We start from the raw sequence: 25,517 nt of genomic DNA, 5'->3' as shown, positions 1-25,517 counted from the left end.
GCCGAGGCGGGACATCACTGCGGCCAGTGATACGCTGATGGCTCTGTAACGTTACCATCCCCAGGAAGCAGCAAGAGCAGTGGAGGGACCGTGAGGCCGGTTCCGGAGCAACAGGGGAACGTAGGATGGTGAGTTAAAGTCTATTTTGTTTATTTTTGAAGCCCGGGCTCAGGCTAGTACAGTACAGCGCAGCGGCTGATAATTATTTGGGTGTGGGGGGGGGGGGGACAGTGCAGCGCTGGGCTGATATACCGGGGGGGGAGCGGCGCTGGCCTGATAATTCATTGGGGGGAAGAGAAGCAGAACAGCACCTGCTGGTCACATATGATTAGTTGCCCGATGTGGGGACAGCGCAGTGCTAGGCTGATAATTCATTCGAGGGAGGGGAGTGGCCCAACCAGTATTGCAGTATGGGAAAAATTCATATCGTGCAGGAAAAAAAATTTGGTATTCGGTATGAACCGGTATACCGCCCATCACTTAGATAAGCTTCCGCCAGAGGTTCTTGCAAGGGTTGACTTCCACTCCCAATTCAGAATACATACACGCTTGGCTGAACCGAGCATGTAATTATATAAAGGAGGGTTGGGAGGGAGAGCTTTCGGCCAAATGTGTGTTCAGCCGATACCTCACTGAAGTATATGGCCTGCTTTATACGCCATAAGACCAGTTGCATAGATAGTTTGACTATTATTCATAGTAGGGTATAATCATGGTTGCCTAGTTCATGGTGGACAGTCACCAGATTGTATCTGTGAAACAAACTGGTGCTGAAAGTTTTGAGTGGAATACAAAAGAATGGGAGAAAAGCCAACAAAGTAGACATAAAAACAACAAGGGTTGTGGTAGGCTTCTACACATCGTTGGTAGAGTATGCCAATGACAGGTCCCACCAGTTTCAACCTCATGTCTATTCCACTGGTCTCCAAAGTGTGGCCCTCTAGATGTTGCCAATCTACAACTCCCAGCATGCTGGGAGTTGTAGACTGGCAACATCTAGAGGGGCCACACTTTGGAGACCACTAGTCTATGCACATCATTAACATTGTTGTATACTCCATTTCTCTTTAGTGCTACAACAGCAAACAGCTCGAAGGCACAAGAACCACAAGGTCATGTAACAAAATCTGCACTCAAGTCACATGCTAAAGATGTCAATTTGTCGTATGAAAGCACCATCTATTATTCATCTATTATGTCAGATTATTTTTCCTGAAACCACAGCTGTAGTCTCCTACCGATGGCCTAATTCTCATGCAAGGTTCATCTCCTGTGCATTGTAACATCTTCAAGAGAACCAATATTGTGTGTTTTGCCATGAATCACCCTTTCAGTACACGTTCCTGCGCCAGGAGCAACACGTTGTCATTAAAAGCTATTCAGATATGATCTTTTGCAGCTTTATGTTAAAGTAACATTCATTTAAAAAAATATATACACACAGAACAACATTTTTTGCGGCTTGTATGGCAACTCTTTTCTTTAGTTAGTAAAAGGAAAACCTCTGGGACTGAGATTTCAAGTCCACAGCTCTCCATTGGAACAATTCCGATGGACATCGTGACTGCAACGCACACTTCATTTGAAAGTGTCATCAACCATGGGGTTTCCCTAATGAAAGCAGCTAAACACAAGGGGTCCCAACAAGTGCAGCTTCAGTCAGGGGGCGTAACTACAATAAATGGGGCACCACAGCAAAAGAATTGCAACCCCCCCGCCTGCACAACCCACTAACGCCGCCCAAAACACCCAAACCACCCCTTCCCCAGATCTTCTTTGCAGACCACCCACAAGCCCTCGGTCAGACACAGGATTTTTTTGCATCCAGTGTCCCCAAACACCATATTGTCTAGCATGGGTCGACAATTCTACTTCTTCCCACCTGGCCAAGTACTTGTTCATGCACGGTGCCCAATCAGTGGTGGTGGCTAGGAGTAGGGCCCGACGTCAGACAAATGCTCAGTCTGTAGGAGGGATCCCACCCAATGTACTGGGAGCAATGAGGTACTTGGCTGAATGTGGCAGAGAGCGGGAACTAGGTGCAGAAGAAGGAGGCGGCTCCAGATGGCTGAGGCAGACCGCACAACTGCAGGAAGGCCCCCCTCATAGGCCCTATAGCAGTTTCTTGGTCTTCTTATATGGAAGCTGGCTACAATCAGCAGAAAAACAGATGTAAAAATGTCCATGGCTACTTAAGACATCAAGATTCCTTATACATCTTTTTAAAATCTCTATAGTCCTTTCTAGTCCAGATATATAAGCCTTTTTGTTACTATGCAAGCCACCTAAGCTTTATAGCTTTGTATAATAACAATAAGGCATTTAAATTCACACCCACTATGGGGCAGATGTACTATATAGTCATCAGCAGTTGAGCGGGTGCCTGAAGGCAATGGTGCCCACTTCTACCTTGAAAGGGTGTCTCTAGAAGGAAACTCATATCCTTATGCCTTATAAGAGTATATGGGTAGACTCAAGCAATTATTTATCTACATGACCGCCCTGTAATGATTCAGTTTGCCCACAGCACATAGGATGTCATAGTGAGATTAGTGCTTCCTTCTAGACTGAATGAAAGTACTACACTCATGGCTCACGGATACCGGTGGACTGGCACACCAGAGAGGGGTCTTACAATGAAATATGAAGGAGGTTCTCCATACTCAATAGGGATATAGATGCCCACGACAAGGAAATATTTCTACCACTGTACAAATCACTAGTCAGACCACACATAGAACACTGTGTACAGTACTGGGCACCAGTGTACAAGAAAGATATAGTGGAGCTGGAGAGGGTTCAAAGACGGGCAACCAGAGTAATACGGGGAATGGGAGGACTACAGTACCCAGAAAGATTATCAGCAATAGGGTTATTTAGTTTAGAAAAAAGAAGGCTTAGGGGAGACCTAATAACTATGTATAAATATATCAGGGGGCAGTACAGAGATCTCTCCCATGATCTATTTATACCCAGGACTGTATCTATAACAAGGGGGCATCCTCTAAATCTTAAGGAAAGAAGGTTTCTACACCAGCACAGATGGGGGTTCTTTACTGTAAGAGCAGTGAGACTGGAATTCTCTGCCTGAGGAGGTGATCATGGGGAACTCTGTAAAAGAGTTCAAAAGGGGTCTGGATGCATTTTTGGAGAGTAATAACATTGCTGGTTGTGTATTCTAGATTTATAGGGACAGAACGCTGATCCAGGGTGTTACGCCGAGCGCTCCGGGTCCCCGCTCCTCCCCGGAGCGCTCGCTACACTCCTCTCACTGCAGCGCTCCGGTCGGTTCCACGGACCCGGGGCGCTGCGATACCGCCTCTGGCCGGGATGCGATTCGCGATGCGGGTAGCGCCCGCTCGCGATGCGCACCCCGGCTCCCGTACCTGACTCGCTCTCCGTCAGTTCTGTCCCGGCGCGCGCGGCCCCGCTCCCTAGGGCGCGCGCGCGCCGGGTCTGTGCGATTTAAAGGGCCACTGCGCCGCTGATTGGCGCAGTGGTTCCAATTAGTGTTTACACCTGTGCACTTCCCTATATCACCTCACTTCCCCTTCACTCCCTCGCCGGATCTTGTTGCCTTAGTGCCAGTGAAAGCGTTTCCTTGTGTGTTCCTAGCCTGTGTTCCAGACCTCCTGCCGTTGCCCCTGACTACGATCCTTGCTGCCTGCCCCGACCTTCTGCTACGTCCGACCTTGCTTCTGTCTACTCCCTTGTACCGCGCCTATCTTCAGCAGCCAGAGAGGTTGAGCCGTTGCTAGGGGATACGACCTGGTCACTACCGCCGCAGCAAGACCATCCCGCTTTGCGGCGGGCTCTGGTGAAAACCAGTAGTGACTTAGAACCGATCCTCTAGCACGGTCCACGCCAATCCCTCTCTGGCACAGAGGATCCACTACCCGCCAGCCGGCATCGTGACAGTAGATCCGGCCATGGATCCCGCTGAAGTTCCTCTGCCAGTTGTCGCTGACCTCTCCACGGTGGTCGCCCAGCAGTCACAACAGATTGCGCAACAAGGCCAACAGCTGTCTCAACTGACTGTTATGCTACAACAGTTACTACCACAGCTCCAGCAACCATCTCCTCCGCCAGCTCCTGTACCTCCTCCGCAGCGAGTGGCCGCTTCTGGACTACGACTATCCTTGCCGGATAAATTTGATGGGGACTCTAAGCTTTGCCGTGGCTTCCTTTCCCAATGTTCATTACACTTGGAGATGATGTCGGACCAGTTCCCCACTGAAAGGTCTAAGGTGGCTTTCGTAGTCAGCCTGCTGTCTGGAAAAGCCCTGGCTTGGGCCACACCGCTCTGGGACCGCAATGACCCCGTCACTGCCTCTGTACACTCCTTCTTCTCGGAAATTCGAAGTGTCTTTGAGGAACCTGCCCGAGCCTCTTCTGCTGAGACTGCCCTGTTGAACCTGGTCCAGGGTAATTCTTCCGTTGGCGAGTATGCCGTACAATTCCGTACTCTTGCTTCTGAATTATCCTGGAACAATGAGGCCCTCTGCGCGACCTTTAAAAAAGGCCTATCCAGCAACATTAAAGATGTTCTGGCCGCACGAGAAATGCCTGCTAATCTTCATGAACTTATTCACCTAGCCACTCGCATTGACATGCGTTTTTCCGAAAGGCGTCAGGAGCTCCGCCAAGATATGGACTCTGTTCGCACGAGGCGTTTCTTCTCCTCGGCTCCTCTCTCCTCTGGTTCCCTGCAATCTGTTCCTGTGCCTCCCGCCGTGGAGGCTATGCAGGTCGACCGGTCTCGCCTGACATCTCAAGAGAGGACACGACGCCGCATGGAGAACCTCTGCCTGTACTGTGCTAGTACCGAACACTTCCTGAGGGATTGTCCTATCCGCCCTCCCCGCCTGGAAAGACGTACCCTGACTCCGCACAAAGGTGAGACAATCCTTGATGTCCACTCTGCTTCTCCACGTCTTACTGTGCCTGTGCGGATGTCTGCCTCTGCCTTCTCCTTCTCTTCTGTGGCCTTCTTGGACTCTGGATCTGCAGGAAATTTTATTTTGGCCTCTCTCGTCAACAGGTTCAACATCCCAGTGACCAGTCTCACCAGACCCCTTTACATCAATTGTATAAACAATGAAAGATTGGACTGTTCCATACGTTTCCGCACGGAGCCCCTTCTAATGAGCATCGGATCTCATCACGAGAGGATTGAACTTTTGGTCCTCCCCAATTGCACCTCGGAAATTCTCCTTGGACTTCCCTGGCTTCAACTTCATTCCCCAACCCTGGATTGGTCCACTGGGGAGATCAAGAGTTGGGGGCCCTCTTGTTCCAAGGACTGTCTAAAACCGGTTCCCAGTAACCCTTGCCGTAACTCTGTGCTTCCTCCAGTAACCGGTCTCCCTAAGGCCTATATGGACTTCGCGGATGTTTTCTGCAAAAAACAAGCGGAGACTCTACCTCCTCACAGGCCTTATGATTGTCCTATCGACCTCCTCCCGGGCACTACTCCACCCCGGGGCAGAATTTATCCTCTCTCTGCCCCAGAGACTCTTGCCATGTCTGAATACGTCCAGGAGAATCTAAAAAAGGGCTTTATCCGTAAATCCTCCTCTCCTGCCGGAGCCGGATTTTTCTTTGTGTCCAAAAAAGATGGCTCTCTACGTCCTTGCATTGACTACCGCGGACTTAATAAAATCACGGTTAAGAACCGCTACCCCTTACCCCTCATCTCTGAACTCTTTGATCGCCTCCAAGGTGCCCACATCTTTACTAAATTGGACTTAAGAGGCGCCTATAACCTCATCCGCATCAGAGAGGGGGATGAGTGGAAAACAGCATTTAACACCAGAGATGGACACTTTGAGTATCTGGTCATGCCCTTTGGCCTGTGCAACGCCCCTGCTGTCTTCCAAGACTTTGTTAATGAAATTTTTCGTGATCTGTTATACTCCTGTGTTGTTGTATATCTTGATGATATCCTAATTTTTTCGGCCAATCTAGAAGAACACCGCCAGCATGTCCGTATGGTTCTTCAGAGACTTCGTGACAATCAACTCTATGCTAAAATTGAGAAATGTCTGTTTGAATGCCAATCTCTTCCTTTTCTAGGATACTTGGTCTCTGGCCAGGGACTACAAATGGATCCAGATAAACTCTCTGCCGTCTTAGATTGGCCACGCCCCTCCGGACTCCGTGCCATCCAACGTTTTTTGGGGTTCGCCAATTATTACAGGCAATTTATTCCACATTTTTCTACCATTGTGGCTCCTATTGTGGCTTTAACCAAAAAAAATGCCGATCCCAAGTCTTGGCCTCCTCAAGCGGAAGACGCCTTTAAACGACTCAAGTCTGCCTTCTCTTCGGCTCCCGTGCTCTCCAGACCTGACCCATCTAAACCCTTCCTATTGGAGGTTGATGCCTCCTCAGTGGGAGCTGGAGCTGTCCTTCTACAAAAAAACTCTTCCGGGCATGCTGTTACTTGTGGTTTTTTTTCTAGGACCTTCTCTCCGGCGGAGAGGAACTACTCCATCGGGGATCGAGAGCTTCTAGCCATTAAATTAGCACTTGAGGAATGGAGGCATCTGCTGGAGGGATCAAGATTTCCAGTTATTATTTACACCGATCACAAGAACCTCTCATACCTCGAGTCTGCCCAACGGCTGAATCCTCGTCAGGCCAGGTGGTCTCTGTTCTTTGCCCGATTTAATTTTGAAATTCACTTTCGGCCTGCTGATAAGAACATTAGGGCCGATGCTCTCTCTCGTTCCTCAGATGCTTCTGAAATTGAACTCTCTCCTCAACACATCATTCCTCCTGACTGCCTGATTTCCACTTCTCCAGCCTCCATCAGGCAAACTCCTCCAGGAAAGACCTTTGTTTCTCCACGCCAACGCCTCGGAATCCTCAAATGGGGTCACTCCTCCCATCTCGCAGGTCATGCGGGCATCAAGAAATCTGTGCAACTCATCTCTCGCTTCTATTGGTGGCCGACTCTAGAGACTGATGTGGTGGACTTTGTGCGAGCCTGCACTATCTGTGCCCGGGATAAGACTCCTCGCCAGAAGCCCGCTGGTTTTCTTCTTCCTCTGCCTGTTCCCGAACAACCTTGGTCTCTGATTGGTATGGATTTTATTACTGACTTACCCCCATCCCATGGCAACACTGTTATTTGGGTGGTCGTTGATCGATTCTCCAAAATGGCACATTTCATCCCTCTTCCTGGTCTTCCTTCAGCGCCTCAGTTGGCAAAACAATTTTTTGTACACATTTTTCGTCTTCACGGGTTGCCTACGCAGATCGTCTCGGATAGAGGCGTCCAATTTGTGTCTAAATTCTGGAGGGCTCTCTGTAAACAACTCAAGATTAAATTAAATTTTTCTTCTGCATACCATCCTCAATCCAATGGACAAGTAGAAAGAATTAACCAGATCTTGGGTGACTATTTACGACATTTTGTTTCCTCCCGCCAGGATGACTGGGCAGATCTTCTACCTTGGGCCGAATTCTCGTATAATTTCAGAATCTCTGAATCTTCCTCCAAATCCCCGTTTTTCGTGGTGTACGGCCGTCACCCTCTTCCCCCCCTCCCTACCCCCTTGCCCTCTGGTCTGCCCGCTGTGGATGAAATTTCTCGTGATCTTTCCATCATATGGAGAGAGACCCAAAATTCTCTCTTACAGGCTTCTTCACGCATGAAGAGATTCGCGGATAAGAAAAGAAGAGCTCCTCCCATCTTTTCCCCTGGAGACAAGGTATGGCTCTCCGCCAAATATGTCCGCTTCCGTGTCCCTAGCTATAAGTTGGGACCACGCTATCTTGGTCCTTTCAAGATTTTGCGCCAGATTAATCCTGTCTCTTACAAACTTCTTCTTCCTCCTTCTCTTCGTATTCCTAATGCCTTTCATGTTTCTCTTCTTAAACCACTTATCATTAACCGTTTCTCTCCCAAATCTGTTTCCCCCACTCCTGTCTCCGGCTCCTCGGACATCTTCTCCGTCAAAGAAATTTTAGCATCTAAAAAGGTCAGAGGGAAAACCTTCTTTTTAGTGGATTGGGAGGGTTGTGGTCCAGAAGAGAGGTCCTGGGAACCTGAGGACAATATCCTGGACAAAAGTCTGGTCCTCAGGTTCTCAGGCTCCAAGAAGAGGGGGAGACCCAAGGGGGGGGGTACTGTTACGCCGAGCGCTCCGGGTCCCCGCTCCTCCCCGGAGCGCTCGCTACACTCCTCTCACTGCAGCGCTCCGGTCGGTTCCACGGACCCGGGGCGCTGCGATACCGCCTCTGGCCGGGATGCGATTCGCGATGCGGGTAGCGCCCGCTCGCGATGCGCACCCCGGCTCCCGTACCTGACTCGCTCTCCGTCAGTTCTGTCCCGGCGCGCGCGGCCCCGCTCCCTAGGGCGCGCGCGCGCCGGGTCTGTGCGATTTAAAGGGCCACTGCGCCGCTGATTGGCGCAGTGGTTCCAATTAGTGTTTACACCTGTGCACTTCCCTATATCACCTCACTTCCCCTTCACTCCCTCGCCGGATCTTGTTGCCTTAGTGCCAGTGAAAGCGTTTCCTTGTGTGTTCCTAGCCTGTGTTCCAGACCTCCTGCCGTTGCCCCTGACTACGATCCTTGCTGCCTGCCCCGACCTTCTGCTACGTCCGACCTTGCTTCTGTCTACTCCCTTGTACCGCGCCTATCTTCAGCAGCCAGAGAGGTTGAGCCGTTGCTAGGGGATACGACCTGGTCACTACCGCCGCAGCAAGACCATCCCGCTTTGCGGCGGGCTCTGGTGAAAACCAGTAGTGACTTAGAACCGATCCTCTAGCACGGTCCACGCCAATCCCTCTCTGGCACAGAGGATCCACTACCCGCCAGCCGGCATCGTGACACAGGGATTTATTCAGACTGACATATTTGGAGTCGGGAAGGAATTTTTTTTTCCAAAGTAAGTTTTTATTAATTTTCAGAAAAAGCTAAAACAGGCAACTCCACATCCATAAAGGATAGAGTAACGTCACATACAGACTTTCCGTATAGGCATTGCAAGATAGGGAAGGAATTTTTACCTCAAGCAAATTTTTTTTTGCCTTCCTCTGGATCAACCCAGTAGGGACTCATTAGGGATATAGGTTGAACTTGATGGACTCTGGTCTTTTTTCAACCTTATGAACTATTTTACTGTGTTACTCTCATTACATCAGTCAGAAAACAGAGTATTTTTATCAGCACAATGGCCCACAATGCCTTGTGTTAACCACTGCAAAGGCCCGCCCTACCATGGACACGGTGGTACCATTGGCACTTTTCAGGGGCGACACTTTGCTGCCCCCTTTTTTTTTTGTGCCTAGTAGGTACATGGTAGGGCTGGCCCTGCTGTAGCACCGCCGCTGCTCACTGTTCAATAGCTTAGTAGCGCAGCGGCCACTTTAGACAGCGAGTCTGTGGCCGGCTGGCCCGGTTCTGACGAGGGACATTGCGCAAGTGATGTTCCTCCACAGACCCGCGTAGGAAGACGTCATTGACGTCACTCATCAGGCCACCACCGGAGATGAGAAGCGCTACGCAGGCCAAGTGAGTGTGTGTGTGTGTGTATGGGGGGGGGGGGGCAAACTATGTTATCTATTGTGGGGGAAACTATGCTACCTAATGTGGGGAATCTGCTACCTAATGTGGGGGGACTATGCTGCCTATCTAATGTGGGGAAACTATGCTGCCTACCTAATGTGGGGAAATTATGCTGCCTATCTAATGTGGGGAAGATCTTTTGTACCTTCCATCTGCCCTTTTATTCCTCACACTTCTGTATGGCATTTTTATGGATTTACAATAAATTGAGCTTTTTATCTGCCGGACTCTCTTGACTTTGAATTTCAACTGACATCTGGTTTCTAATGCAGCAAAAAAAATTTGAAGCCTTGATCTTGACTAAAAAAATTTGGTAATGATATTTGTCTTTAATAAAAGTTATCTTAGGGGAAAAACAGCTTTTTTTGACCCATGGAAAAATTATCACAATTTGGCCTTAATTTGATGATGCTTAATTTGGCCAACTTTATTTAAAACTCATGCTCTTTTTGCCTTAAAGGGGTACTCCACTGCCCCAGCGTTTGGACCACTTAGTTCCAAACACTGGGTGCGAGCTGTGGGGGTCGTGATGTCACAGCCATGCCCCCTCATGACGTCACGTCACAAATAAATGTTCCGAACGCTGGGGCAGTGGGCCTGTCCACTTCTTCTACATGTCTGAAATGTAAGGTTCATGAATTTACCAAAACCTGTGCAGGGGAAAAGTTGTCCATTTGTTTCATTTTCATTTCATCGATAAACAGGTATGTCTCCCTTTCTAAATTTTGGGGAAAAATTGAATAAACTCTTCTAAATTTAATAAGGCTTCATATACAAGAGATTTTTGTTACTACCCAGGACAGTTATATTCAGATTGTTCCCTTAGAATTAAGGAGGCAGGAGACGACTTTCAGTTCACTGACTGGTATCTTCAACAACAGCATGCAGGATTTATTTGTCCAGTTAAATGACGAACACCTTGCTGGAAACCCAACGGATCCCATTAATGTTGATGGGGGCTGCCGGTTCCCTTTTTTGCTCTTCTGCTCCAATGACAGAGCAGATGAACAGAAAAAAACATGTGGATATAATGTAATGAATTTTACTTATAAACTCCTCCCCCTTGTTCGCCATGTTTGCCCCCTGACTTACACCCCCATTAAGATCCATTGATGGACAGTTGTAAATCTTCTATAGCTCTATTTTAATACATATTAACCAAGTATTTACCAGTCCCTGAGATTGATATTCCTCACAGTTATATGACTTGATCTTTCTGATTTCTGATTACGGAGCTATGAGGACTGATTGCTAATCAGGAATTCCCAGGAAGGGACATTATTTATAGGTTAAATTATAAATGGAAGGTGTAACACTGTAAAAAGTTACTATATGTGGAACATGTCAGATATTTTTCCTTTAGTGTCTAACTTTTGGGATACAAAAACAGCTTGTCGTGAATGGAGGCAATCAGGGGTCTAGCAAAAGTGGGCACAGAGGTAGAAGTTTCAATTGGCCTCTTTGTTCCAAATAAAACATAGTAGACCCAGTTAAAGATATTACATTGAGAAATTATTATCATTATTGTCATTATTATTATTAATAATAATATTATTATTATTATAGTGCAGCAATGTGCATGTTTCATTTTTCTAAATCTCTTTTTGATTTTGAATTTGGCTTCAGAATATCTTTCCGAGCTCCCTTTCTTCCTTCCTGCATTATGAGACAGAGCTTCCACTCCTTCTCCACAGCACCAGTCTTCAGTGTGAGACCTAGCGCCATAGAATCACTTTACTATGGAGAGGGAAGCTTTATTTCATAATGCATAGTGATATGCGGAAGTGGGGGCAACTGATGCTCAGAAGCAATCATGGCACCAAATTCAAAAGTAATTTAGAAAAATGAAAAATTGTGCACAGTGCTACAGTGCTTGGCGATGTTTGTAAACCCTACAGAGAATTAATTTTAGTCCTGTTTATTATGCATGCTTTTATTAGGCACCACCTGCTGTCGGAAGGGTGGGCGGCAGAGGTGACCAGAAAAATCCCATTAACTGGCAGTGGGCAGACAGGGTTAACCCCTCCTAACCCATGACATAAATTTAGGGTATGGATCGGATGGAGGAATATGGTGCGCACTTTTGAGTTGGGCCACAATGACAAATTAATAGACATATTGACATTAAAGGGGTATTCCAGGATAATTTTTTTTTTTTATTTGACTATGCTACAGGGGCTGTAAAGTTAGTGTAGTTCATAATATAGTGTGATATAGTGTATTTACCTGTGTGTGACGGTTTTCTCAGATTGCAATGCAGTCGAGACCTGACTCGCTAGTCAGCTGATGACAGGGAGCCTGTCTGCTTCAATGGGTGGAGAGAGCAATTTGCAAGTAATGCAACAGCTGGAGGCACCCTGATTGAAAACCACAGGTCTGCAGCTCATTTATGTTTCAATGGGTGGGGTAGCTGATGTGTGGGAAGGAGGAAAATGGTATAATGGGATTTGTAGGCAAACAAGGAAACTGAAAACAGGAAATACAAGTTCACAGAAAGCTAGCCACAGTGTTATGGTAATCTCACAACATAGCCATTTAGCCCCAAGACAAGCGCAGATCCTTCCTAAGCATGTCCATTACTGTCTGTCAGGTATGTACTAAAATCACCTTATGGTGGATAACCCCTTTAACAGATTTTGGCATGCATCCCTGATGTCAAGTGATCTGATTGCCACTGCCCAAAAAATTAGACTGCATTATCATTAAACATATTAAGGTGCTCTGCTCACACACCTTTTTACTCTTTTTTTTTTAATACACCCTTCCATTCCTGCCATTCCCGCCGTGAGTTTACAGTCTGCCTGACAATTCAGGGAATCAGTCAGATGAGTGTGAACTTAATTTTAATAAGAGAGAATATCAGGCGATAGGCGGGATTATACAGTCAGAGGGGGTTGTATTAGGCATACATACCCATCAATTTAAAACATACACCCCCTAACTGTATAATCCTGCCCATCACCGTCAATCCCATTATTAAAATTATGTGCACGCCCATCTGGCTGATTCCCTGAATTGTCAGACAAACTATAAACCCTCATATCTCAGGAACAGGAAAGCGTATAAAGAAACGGTAAAATAGGTGTGTGATCAGGGCACTCTAAGCTACTTAACCCCTGGACCAGGTTCATTTTATTTTTGCATTTTCCTTTTTTTTCTCCTCGGCTTCTAAAATCCATTTTTTGTTTACGTTTACAGCTTTCACGATATGTGATCATAAACATTATATTCTGATAGATCAGACATTTACACACGTGGTGATACCAAATATGTTTAGTAATTATTATTTTTCGTGCTTTTTTGAGTAAAATGGGGGAAAGGGGTGATTAAAATTTTTATTGCGATTTTTTTTTATTAGGGGAGGGTCTTTTTCACATTTTTTTACTTTTTAAACTTTTTTTTACTTTTATTTTTAACTCCCTAGGGAACTATTGGGAACTATCTATAGCAATCATTAGATTGCTAATACTGTTCATTGCAATGCATATGCATAGCACTGATCAGTATTATCGGTCTGCTGGAAGACAGATCAGAGAAGAAGACCCTGGGAGAGCGGCGGAGGCAGATGAGGGGACCTCCATACGCCATCTCGGCTGATCTGATCCCGCGGCCGTGCTGCGGGCGATCAGATCAGCCATTACAATCACCGCACTACTGCAGACGCCGTGATCTGTATTGATCGCGGCATCTGAGGGGTTAATGGTAGACATCAGCACGATAGCTGATGTCCGCCATTACCGGCGGGTCCCCAGCAGCCGGGACCTGCCGTGCATGACGCAAGCACTGTTCCGGTGCTTGGGTCATGTACAGGACGTAAATGTACGTCCTGGTGCGTAAAGTACCACCGCATCAGAACATACATTTACGTCCATTGTTGTAAAGAGGTAACGACAGTAAAATCTTTTTTGTTTTGTACATCCACAGGTCCTCTATAACTATGACAGGCTGTACCAATAAAGTGCTAATCTGATAGGTCATTGTAATGCATATGCATGACATTGATCTATATAAGCAATGGAATGGGGGTAAAAAACAAACAAAAAAAAAACAACTGTTTTTACAAATATAAAAAATTCCTCTCAATAAAATTCAAGTCACTCCCTTTTTTCACCCCCTTTAAAAAAAAAAAAAAAAAAAAAAAAAAATTTAACATATTTGGTAATACCGCATGCGGAATAGTCAGAGGGGTTAAATTATGACATTGTCACGATTCGGCTTCCAGGTAGTGGATCCTCTGTGTCAGCGAGGGATTGGCGTGGACCGTGCTAGTGGACCGGTTCTAAGAGGCTACTGGTTTTCACCAGAGCCCGCCGCAAAGCGGGATGGTCTTGCTGCGGCAGTAGCAACCAGGTCGTATCCACTAGCAACGGCTCTACCTCGCTGACTGCTGAGAAGGCGTGGGACAGAAGGACTAGGCAGAGGCAAGGTCAGACGTAGCAGAAGGTCGGGGGCAGGCGGCAAGGTTCGTAGTCAGGATGGGTAGCAGAAGTTCAGGTACACAGGCTTTGGACACACTAAACGCTTTCACTGGCACAAGGCAACAAGATCCGGCCAGGGAGTGCAAGGGAGGAGACCAGATATAGCCAGGGAGCAGGTGGAAGCCAATTAAGCTAATTGGACCAGGCACCAATCATTGGTGCACTGGCCCTTTAAGTCTCAGAGAGCTGGCGCGCGCGCGCCCTAGAGAGCGGAGCCGCGCGCGCCAGCACATGACAGCAGGGGACCGGGACGGGTAAGTGACCTGGGATGCGACTCGCGAGCGGGCGCGTCCCGCTGTGCGAATCACATCCCCAACGGCCATGACAGTGCAGCGCTCCCGGTCAGCGGGACTGACCGGGGCGCTGCAGGGAGAAAGACGCCGTGAGCGCTCCGGGGAGGAGCGGGGACCTGGAGCGCTAGGCGTAACAGTACCCCCCCCCTTAGGTCTCCCCTTCTCTTTGTCCGGTAACTGCCTCCCCTGGGATGAGGACACCGGGAAAGAATGGAGGGTTTCCTCAACGGCAGGCAGTACAGCAGGAGTGGGAATGGGGAGGGAGGGCAGAGGGCGAGGCCTGGCACGGGGCAGTGTGACACCAGGACGGGGGCCATGGGGAGGCACAGAGGCTTGCCTGACGGGACTGGGAGGGGGGGAGAGGCACTTCCTGTGGCAGGCAGAGTCCCAGTTCCTGATCTCCCCGGTGGTCCAATCAATGGTGGGGGAATGAAGCCGGAGCCAAGGCAGACCGAGGAGGACCTCAGAGGTACAGTTGGGGAGAATGAAGAACTCAATCCTCTCAAGGTGGGGTCCAATAGACATGAGGAGGGGCTCTGTGCGGTAACGCACGGTGCAGTCCAATCTGGCTCCGTTGACCGCGGAAATGTAGAGCGGCTTGACGAGACGGGTCACCGGGATGCTGAATTTATTAACAAACGACTCCAAAATAAAATTTCCAGAGGCACCGGAGTCCAAGCAGGCCACGGCTGAGAGGGAGGAGTTGGCTGAAGAAGAAATCCGCACGGGTACCGTGAGACGTGGAGGAGCAGACTTGGAACCAAGAGACGCCACACCCACGTGAGCTGGGTGCGTGCGTGCGTTTCCCAGGCGTGGAGGACGGATAGGGCAATCCACCAAGAAATGCTCGGTACTGGCACAGTAAAGACAGAGATTTTCTTCCCTACGGCGATTCCTCTCCTCCTGGGTCAGGCAAGACTTATCCACTTGCATGGCCTCCTCGGCGGGAGGCCCAGGCGTAGATTGCAACGGATACTGTGGGAGAGGTGCCCAGAGATCTAAGTCTTTTTCCTGGCGGAGCTCTTGGTGTCGCTCAGAAAAACGCATGTCAATGCGGGTAGCTAGATGGATGAGTTCTTGCAGATTGGCAGGAATCTCTCGTGCGGCCAGCACATCCTTGATGCGACTGGATAGGCCTTTTTTAAAGGTCGCGCAGAGAGCCTCGTTATTCCATGATAACTCGGAAGCAAGAGTACGAAATTGGATGGCGTACTCGCCCACTGAAGAATTACCCTGGACCAGGTTCAACAGGGCAGTCTCGGCAGAAGAAGCTCGGGCTGGCTCCTCGAAGACACTCCGGAGTTCAGCGAAGAAGGCCTGGACTGTGGCTGTGGCAGGATCATTGCGGTCCCAGAGCGGTGTGGCCCAAGACAAGGCCTTTCCTGAAAGAAGGCTCACTACGAACGCCACCTTAGACCGTTCTGAAGGAAACAAGTCCGACAACATCTCCATATGCAGGGAACACTGAGACAAAAATCCACGGCAGAGTTTAGAGTCCCCATCAAATTTGTCCGGCAGGGACAAGCGGAGGCTAGGAGCGGCCACTCGCTGCGGAGGAGGTGCAGGAGCTGGCGGAGGAGATGGTTGCTGCTGTAGCAGAGGCAGAAGTTGCTGTAACGTGGCGGTCAACTGCGACAGCTGCTGTCCTTGTTGGGCAATTTGCTGCGATTGCTGAGCGACCACCGTGGTAAGGTCAGCGAGACTTGGCAGCGGCACCTCAGCGGGATCCATGGCCGGATCTACTGTCACGATTCGGCTTCCAGGTAGTGGATCCTCTGTGTCAGCGAGGGATTGGCGTGGACCGTGCTAGTGGACCGGTTCTAAGAGGCTACTGGTTTTCACCAGAGCCCGCCGCAAAGCGGGATGGTCTTGCTGCGGCAGTAGCAACCAGGTCGTATCCACTAGCAACGGCTCTACCTCGCTGACTGCTGAGAAGGCGTGGGACAGAAGGACTAGGCAGAGGCAAGGTCAGACGTAGCAGAAGGTCGGGGGCAGGCGGCAAGGTTCGTAGTCAGGATGGGTAGCAGAAGTTCAGGTACACAGGCTTTGGACACACTAAACGCTTTCACTGGCACAAGGCAACAAGATCCGGCCAGGGAGTGCAAGGGAGGAGACCAGATATAGCCAGGGAGCAGGTGGAAGCCAATTAAGCTAATTGGACCAGGCACCAATCATTGGTGCACTGGCCCTTTAAGTCTCAGAGAGCTGGCGCGCGCGCGCCCTAGAGAGCGGAGCCGCGCGCGCCAGCACATGACAGCAGGGGACCGGGACGGGTAAGTGACCTGGGATGCGACTCGCGAGCGGGCGCGTCCCGCTGTGCGAATCACATCCCCAACGGCCATGACAGTGCAGCGCTCCCGGTCAGCGGGACTGACCGGGGCGCTGCAGGGAGAAAGACGCCGTGAGCGCTCCGGGGAGGAGCGGGGACCCGGAGTGCTAGGCGTAACAGACATTCCTAGTCTCATGCAGTGAATGGTGAACACACAAATATATTCTTTACACCAAAATTGATAATTTTTGGTCACATCACATTGAATAAAATGGTGGCCAAAAAGTCGGCTGAGAAGCCAAATTACCCCCTGATCCCAGTGGATGGAGCCCCACTCTATCCTGTGAATAGGAAATAACTTTCAATTTTTGGATGATCCCTTTAACTTACATCTGTGCTATAAAATGACAGCTATAAATCGATAAAATGTAATAACATTGGATTTCCTTCCATGAAATCCTGCACCTGGTCTATTCATTAACATTGTAGTTGGCTTATTGACTATATAGCTGCAGTCCAGGAGCTAATAATATCTTCCTACATCTACACTGCACAAAAAGAACCAAATAGGTAAAAGTTAAAAAGATATACCGTATTTTTCGCCCTATAGGACGCACCGGCATATATTTTAAAGGTCCAAAATCTAGAAAAAAAAGATTCTGAACCAAACAGTGATCTTCAACCTGCGGACCTCCTGATGTTGCAAAATTACAACTCCCAGCATGCCCGGACAGCCGTTGGCTGTCCGGGCATGCTGGGAGTTGTAGTTTTGCAACATCTGGAGGTCCGCACGTTGAAGACCACTGGTATAGGAGGTAATACTCACGTTTCCCCGCCGCTCCGGACCCGTCACCGCTGCCCTGGATGTCGCTCCATCGCTGTCACCGCGTCCCTGTGGTGTCCCCGACGCTCCGGACGTCTTCTTCCCCGGGATCCACGCTCTCCGTTGCCGTCATCACGTCGCTCCGCATGCCGCTCCTATTGGATGATGGTACGGCGTGCGCGACGACATGATGACGTCGAAGGAGAGCGCCGGCCATGCAGGGGATCCCGGCACGGAGCAGACACCGAGGAGGCAGGTAAGGTCCCTCCTGTAAGCAGTTCGGGACGCGGTGATTTCACCGCGATCGGTTATGTCCTGTATTAGCCGCGGGTCCCGGCCGTTGATGGCCGCAGGTATTCGCCATATAAGACGCACCAACTTTTCCCCCCCAGTTTTGGGGAAGAAAAACGTGCATCTTATACGGTGAAAAATACGGTACTTAGTCCTGTAGATACATTTACCAAAAAAATCCATTAAAAAAAATATATATATATATATATTAACTGTCATGACAAACTGAAATCTGTATTCTTCCACATTATTGTCCATTAGGAAGTAAATAATTCTTATAAACTACAATAATAATTAAAGGGGTTTAATACCAAACAAAATCCTGTTCTGTCGCTCACAAACTAAATATGCTGGGGGAATGGCAAGAATTCTTGCTTATTTTGGTAAATTAATTGAAATAAATTGCCCCATATTTGTCAGCATAATATGAACTGGTAACACAGTTAATACTTTTCAGTATTCTATGGCAGGGAATAAATAATAACCATTTACATATGAGTCATTACTGTGCATTCGAAAGTTGCCAATTGTTACCCCTTATTACACAGAAGTAAAAAAAAATATAATACCTGCAGTACAATGAAGTTCATTTAGGATACTCAGTGTAATTCAACGTGAACTATAGCAATGAAATAAATATGACACATAAAACTGCAAGACACGTCATATAAATTACAATACTCAGGAGGCCATAAACCACTGCAAAAAATCCTATGATATGAGATGCCAAGTATAAGGTACAACTCATTGTAATCTGCAAAGTTATGTCCATCAATTGTTTCTAGGTATTTCCAGACCCAACATGATGCCCATCACCGTTCCCTGCATTAACCAGCAGAGTTCTTGGATTTGCCAAACAATAACTCTTATTCTATACCCTGTAATATAAGGCTACATTTACATCATGATTTTGCAATATGGTTTTGTATTAGTTTTCTTCTTAAAACAGGAAACAAAAAACTGACAAAACCGTACGCAAAATTGTGTATAAAAAAAAAAAACGTATACGGTTTTTATAACCATGAAAAAGCCATTCCACAGCCGCCTGCAGACTCCAGCAGCCAGGGATACAACTACTCCCATCATGGAACAGATTCTGCAGTGACTCTGCAGTAGCGCTTGTAGTACTACTCGTATCATGGAACAGAGTCTATTCCATTTTGGGGTATTCCATTCAGAGTGTTTTAACATGTAACCCTGTTGGATTTCACCTGGATGCTGGACATTCTTCTTCTTTGGAGTCTTGTTGTGTGTGAAGCTGGAGGCGGGTCCGGCGGGTCCCTGCACAAGTGCTATCCTGATCTGGGTGATAGTAGTACAAGGGTTGAGGGACAGATTGCATCAAGTCTCACTTCTGAGACCCGCTGCGATCCTTACTTATAAAGTAGGGAAGCAGGCAGCATGCTCCACTCCGCTCCCTAGCCGACCGGTGATGTATTGTTAACAATAGAACGTTTCCGAGCTGTAACTTCATATTACCCACCGGGAGACTTGATTGGCCGGCACCGACAGCCACATCACGGCTCTTGACGGGGAATTTGAAATTACAGTGATGTGAATTCCTTTTACTGGGAGATGGCAGTAGCCATTCCTCCTTCCTACTAGTCTCATCATGGAACAGACTCTTTTTGTGGTAAAAGGAGTAATGTCATTACAAAGTACAATTGGTGGCGCAAACAACATGGTTATTGAATATAAAAATCATAATGCCAAAATAAAGAAAAATGGCACTAGCACCCTACAAAGATGGTGTGTTGGTTACCCAAGAAACCCTTAGGAGGACTAAAGACTGTAAAGAAGGATTCTATGTTTGTATACATACACACACATATCACAGGAAGAACATACATATATATGTTGTCCTTGGTTGGGTTTAATTGAACATCCCAGTGCTGCAAGGTTACAATGCCAACCACTGAGCCACAGCTCGGCCTCTACAACCCTACAAGAATCTGAACAAGGCTTCAGTGTTGAGCTCTAAAATTATGTTTTACACTATAATGATTGAGGGAAACTGGAAGATTATCTGTCTAAGTTTGCACTGTCTAAGCTTTAGACAGTTTTAGTAAAGCCGAGCCATAATCTATTGACCTTAAGTATTAAGCTATCAACTAAGAATATAACATCATATCAGAGGCTGCTAGACAGCGTATATTGATTCTTCAAGATTAATACAAATACAAAACCATCAGATAATAGGAATGAAAAGAACTCTTCTCCATCACATGTAAACACTATACAAACCCATTATTAATGATTTACAAACCACATCTTTCATTCTTTCTTCTGTATTCCCAACTCGTGCAGGTACAAGTAGTAGTCAGTGATCAAGAAAGGGGAAACTAATACTGAAGGAGATGTCCGATGGGTTTAGTGGATTCCCCAGAAGAATCTTGGCCAAACTATAATCTAAACTCTCTCACTTGTTTAGTAAAGACCCAAGGGGTGACTGGGTTGTATAGAATTCTGTTCATCAATACCTACTCACCAGACGTCTATATCTAGTCAAGAGAATCATCAATAAACAATGGCACACCTTGACCAAAGCTTTCTCTGATGTGTTTCTTTAGGCTAGGTTCAGACTACGGAATTTCCGCCTGCAATTCCGCTTTGAAATTGCAGGCGAAAATTCCGCTTGCTAAAATGTATAGTGTAGTGAATGGTTTTCCGTTCACAAATTCACACTTCGGAATTTGTGAAGCGGAATTTGAGAACGGAAAATCCGCTTGTTCTTTCTTCAGGCGGAAATCAGCACGGAACACATTGCAGTCTATTGGAGACTGCAGTGTCCGCGCGGTCCTAGCACTGACTGATTCAGTCAGCGCTGGCCGCACTCGGAATCTCCGGGCGGAAATTTTCTGCCCGGAGATTCCGTAGTCTGAACATAGCTTAAATGTCCAATAATGTCCAGGCATGTAACATTCATGATATCCTAGTATATTGGTCTCCGAACTGTGGAGTTTCCGCAGTTTCCATAGTTTGGAGATCACTGCCCTAGTACATACAGATTTTGGGCCAGGCAGAGAACAAGTGCAGTCTACCATACTTGGCAGTCAAGTCTGGGCTTCTTTCTATGTCTTAAAGGGGAACTCCACTGGCCAGCCTACGAAACATTTAGTTCGAAACGCTGTGTGTGCGTGGCTATGGATAAAGAAAAACTTGCAACATATTTCTGTAAAAACACAGTTTTTAGAATGCATAGAGATTTTTTTTAATGTTCCATGACACTATTAAAACAAATTCTAAAAAGTGTGCAGGTTTCAGTCTGGCCACTAAGCCTAATAACAAGCTAACACTTGTTATAAACTACAGGAAAAAATAACAGACAGTTTTGGTTTTAGGCCGAATGAAAAATTTTGGGAATTGAGTCAGCTCTTCCCTACAGGTTCCCATGGGCCATGAGGCTGTTGTAAAAGATATCTTAAAATGCTTTTAAAAAAGCTCAGGCATGATGTCTTTCCCCTTAACCATGCACAGAAAATAGAATTTTAAAAAATCTACCATCAGAAAATAAAAAATTGAAGACATTTCTATTGGTACTGATGCTGGTTTATGTAATGCCTTACATCCATCTTTCTTTACAACCTTTCCACATTGTTACAGATATCACCTGTGCTTGTAGATAGACTTACTAACTAATATTACCACTAAAAGTACTCTCGTTATACATGTGTCATGATGTCATTGTATGCATCATTTCTGCCATATTTACCGATCAAGTTTTTTCATGCAGATCTGTCTCAAATCCTCAGCAAAAACCACAGACTATGTTGCAGACTCACCATGGATCTCACATAGAAAGTGCTTAGATCAATTACAAATCCACAACATATTGAAGATTTATCAAAACCTGTGAATGGTGCAGTTACCAATAGCAACCATTCAGATTGCTTCTTTAACTCTCAAGGGGCCTATACACAGGTTTTGATAATTCTCCACCATTGAGCGTGTTGCGGCTGCAAGGGAATCTGTAGGGAAATGTGACTACAGTTCTGATCAAAGTGGATTTAACCATTGAGAGAAATGTATTTTTCCCTACAGGCCACAGCATGGTGTCAGCAGCTACATCAAAACACAAAAGTATTTATAAATTTTTTTAATTATTAAAGTGCTGCCCTTCTCAACACTGCTGCCCTAGGCCCAGGCTCACAGGTGTCTAATAGTAAATACAGGGGTACTCTGCCCCTATACATCTTATCCCCTATCCAAACGATAGGGGATAAGATGTCTGATTGTGTGGGTCCCACCGCTTGGGACCCACGCAATCGCCCTGCTGCACCCGGCATTCATTTAGAGCGTCATGACCACGCCCCCTCAATGCAAGTCTATGGGAGGGACATAGAGGGAGGGGCATAGACTTGCATTGAGGGGGCAGGGCCGTGACGTCACAAGCAGGACGTGATCGTGACGTCATGAGCCTCCGCCCCACATCGCCAGTCATCCGACATGGAGAGAAGTTTGCTCCGTGTATTGAATGTCTGGGGTGCCATAGCCCACATTGTGGGGGTCCCCACCGGCAGGACCCCTGCAATTAGACATCTTATCCCCTATCTTTTGGATATGGGATAAGAAGTGTAGGGACGGAGTACCCCTTTAACTTTCACGCACGAATGGTCTCAGTACAGTTTGTATTAGTACAAAAAGCTAAATCTGTTATATGATGATCATACCTGTTATCTAGATATTACATTGTAATACAGTCTGAAGAAGGTTGTTGTGATTATTATGATTTTGGAAACCCTGATGATGTGAATAATATTCTCTTTGAAATGCACAAGTCTGGAGTTTAGTTCCCTGGCTTAGTTTACTGTTTGCGTCTTCTTACATTATGCTCAGTGAGCTACATTAAAGAAGGAATGATCCTGAAAATGCATTAGGATGAATATATCAGGGGGTTTTACATTCACAATGCAATCTTATAGAGAATTGGTAGTTCGATGCCGTTTACAGACGCTCGAGCATACACTGATTCATAGAGACATCTTGGTCACTGGTGGCTGAATTGCTTATTCACTAGGATCTATGGTGTTCATTGTCCTTAGTCCTTCTGGCCCATGTTTGACTACTTCTTTCTGGCATCTTACCATGTTATGTAACAATTTTTTTTTTTAGTAGAAGGGAGACTTATAAATGGGAAACCTAACCCAGTTGAAGTCTTGGAAGTTCTATTTTAAGCCATCACTAAGCTCTACACTCATCTCTTTACTGATAATTAAATATATTCAGAATTTCTACATTTCTTTCCAGTGTTTTTATCTCATCAGAACATAAAACTGAATTAGAAAGTACCCTAGAGAAACCTGCTTGCAGAGCTGTTTTTTTTCTCTTTTTCTCTGTAGCTCAAGAAATTCGTAGATGCAATTTTCTAAAGTCTCTGTGCAAGCTTAGCCTTCACCCTGTTGATGTCCGTGAGAAGTGGATAAGAACATCTGCCTGGAAAAGTGGCTCAATGGAACTTTTTGCATGGTAAGAACTGAACAAGCATATAGTATAAAAATTACTATAGGGAAAATGTTAAATATTTTTTTTACATGAATGGTTCCTTCCTTAGAAAAAGTCATGTAGTGCTTTCCACAGTCCCACAAATATTGTTCTTATTGCATTTGAAGAGCTGTTAGACTTAAATAGAATCCTTGTCTTCCGACTGCATTAAAATGGCGACCAATACTGGTTAGAAGGTGAATTAGAAGGCCAAAAAGAGAACACCAATACCTTCTGTAATAACATAAGAATCATAAAAGTCATAATGCCAGTATTGATAGGACGAGTCATACCTGAACCACTCTGGACCAAGTTGGATCTGCTGCATTCAAACCTTTGAAGGGGACTTCTACTTTCCAGCTCAAACATGGGAGAGGAAGATTCTTCAGTTGAAGACATATGACAGATCTTCTTTCTTGTGCTACTACATGAATTCGAGTATGTGATTCCGGAGAGACACCGTGAAACGGATGAGTGCGAAGTATCTGAGAAGAAAGAGTTGGAATGAATTTTGCCCAGCAGATTATAAGTCTCCAATATACACTGTCTTGAAAACATCAACCCCCACCAAGAAGGATAATGCATGTCTATGATATCTTGATATCACTCTACTGAAAAATCTAATGTCATAAGTAGATTTTTTTTTCAAATTGTCCTTTTTCCCCCCAAGATGACTACTGGATAGCTGCAAAGACTTCATGTTTACTCATGATGGTGGACTTATTTTTCTTCATAGGCATGGTGGCATGTTGGGCAGATATCCACTCATATTGAAAGGACTGTATTGTTCATACTTCCGGTTGTTTCAGAAGAATCCATTAAAGGAGACCATGATGACAGAAGCAATGTAACTCTACGTCTTTACAGAAGATATAGGTTAAGTTTTGACTCTTCATAGACTTCTTTCTTCAAACATTGTGCCAAGATTGGAAAAGGATAATGCATATCCTTTGTTATTAAGGACTGTGAAAGAGATTAAGGCGTAAGGAAGTGTGTTGGCAACCATGCATGCATCCCCTTAAGTGTTCTTTTTTGACTTGTCTACACATCTTTTCACCTTTTTAGCATTTTGTTATGTTGAGGCCTTGTGCTAAAATAAAATAAAAAATAGAAATCATATTTTCCCCCATCATTCTGCACTCAAAATCCCATCAAATTAAAACATCAGGTTAGAAATCTTTGCTACTTTATTAAAAAGGAAACTGATATATTTAATTGACATAAGTATTCAGACCTTTTACTTAGGACTTAGTTGAAGCCCCTTTGGCAGTGATTACAGTCTCCAGTCGTCTTGGGAATGAGGCCACAAGATTTATACACCTGGAATTTGTGGATTTTTTTTTTGTCATTGTTCTCTGTAGATCCTCTCAAGCTTAGATGTGGACCATTGGAGGAAGCCATTTTAAGGTTTCTCCAGAGATGTTTAGTTAGGTTCAAGTCAGGGCTTTAGCTGGGCCTCTTAAGGACATTAACAGAATTGTCCCTAAACCATTCCTGTGTTGTCCTGGCCCAGATATTTTTACATATTTCTTCCATCTACGCACAGGATCTTTGGAGCTCCGCCAAAGTGACAATTGTGTTCTTGGTCACTTCTCATACCAAGGCCCTTCTCCCCTGATTACTAAGTTTTGTGGGTGGCCACTGTGCTCTTGGAAACATTCAGAGCAGCAGAATTTTCTTTTGTACCTAACTCCAGACCCCCAAATTATCCTGTCTCTGAGCTCTACATGCAGTTCTTTGCTGATCTTGGATTGGTTTGTCCTCTGAAATGCATTGTCATATGTGAGACCTTAAAGGACATCTGTAGTGCAATATAACTTATCCCCTATCCGAAGTATAGGGAATAAGTTATAGATCACGGGGGTCCGAGCACTGGGGCCCCCCGGGATCCGTCCGTGCATGACGCGGCAGCCAACATGCCCTCTCCATACATGAAGGGAGCGTGTCTTTCACGGCTTTCTGCTGGGGACGAAACTGCACTTCCGAGACTGCAGAGGAGTCTTTATAAAAATCGGGGGAGATTTATCAAAACCTGTCAAGATGAAAAGTTGCCCAGTTGCCCATAGCAACCAATCAGCTTTCTTCTTTAATTTTTAACAAGGCCTCTGCAAAATGAAAGAAGCGATCTGATTGGTTACTATGGGCAACTTTTCCTCTGGACAGGTTTTGATAAATCTCCCCCATCATGTCCAGTCAGCTGAATTTACCGCTAGTCACTCCAATCCAGGGACAGAAACATCTCCAAGATAATTAAGAAAAGAAGAGCTAAAGAGCTAAATTTCAAATGTCATAGCAAAGGGTCT

At 46.2% G+C, this 25,517-nt stretch overlaps 1 protein-coding gene across 4 annotated transcripts in view; it reads right to left on the bottom strand.

Moving 5' to 3' along the window:
• SLC35F4 (solute carrier family 35 member F4) overlaps positions 1–25,517 on the bottom strand; it is a 276,300-nt gene that overhangs the window by 91,557 nt on the left and 159,226 nt on the right. For 2 of the 4 annotated variants that reach the window (XM_056545540.1, XM_056545541.1), the window contains exon 2: positions 23,508–23,699. The exons of the other annotated variants lie outside the window; for them this stretch is intronic. In XM_056545540.1, the coding sequence (XP_056401515.1) occupies positions 23,508–23,699 (192 nt within the window). The remainder of the gene's footprint in view (positions 1–23,507; positions 23,700–25,517) is intronic. 4 annotated transcript variants of the gene reach the window in all.

Source organism: Hyla sarda, chromosome 11 (assembly GCF_029499605.1).
Source record: "Hyla sarda isolate aHylSar1 chromosome 11, aHylSar1.hap1, whole genome shotgun sequence".
Classification (NCBI taxonomy): Eukaryota; Metazoa; Chordata; class Amphibia; order Anura; family Hylidae; genus Hyla; species Hyla sarda.
This window is presented reverse-complemented; position numbering and strand designations above follow the sequence as displayed.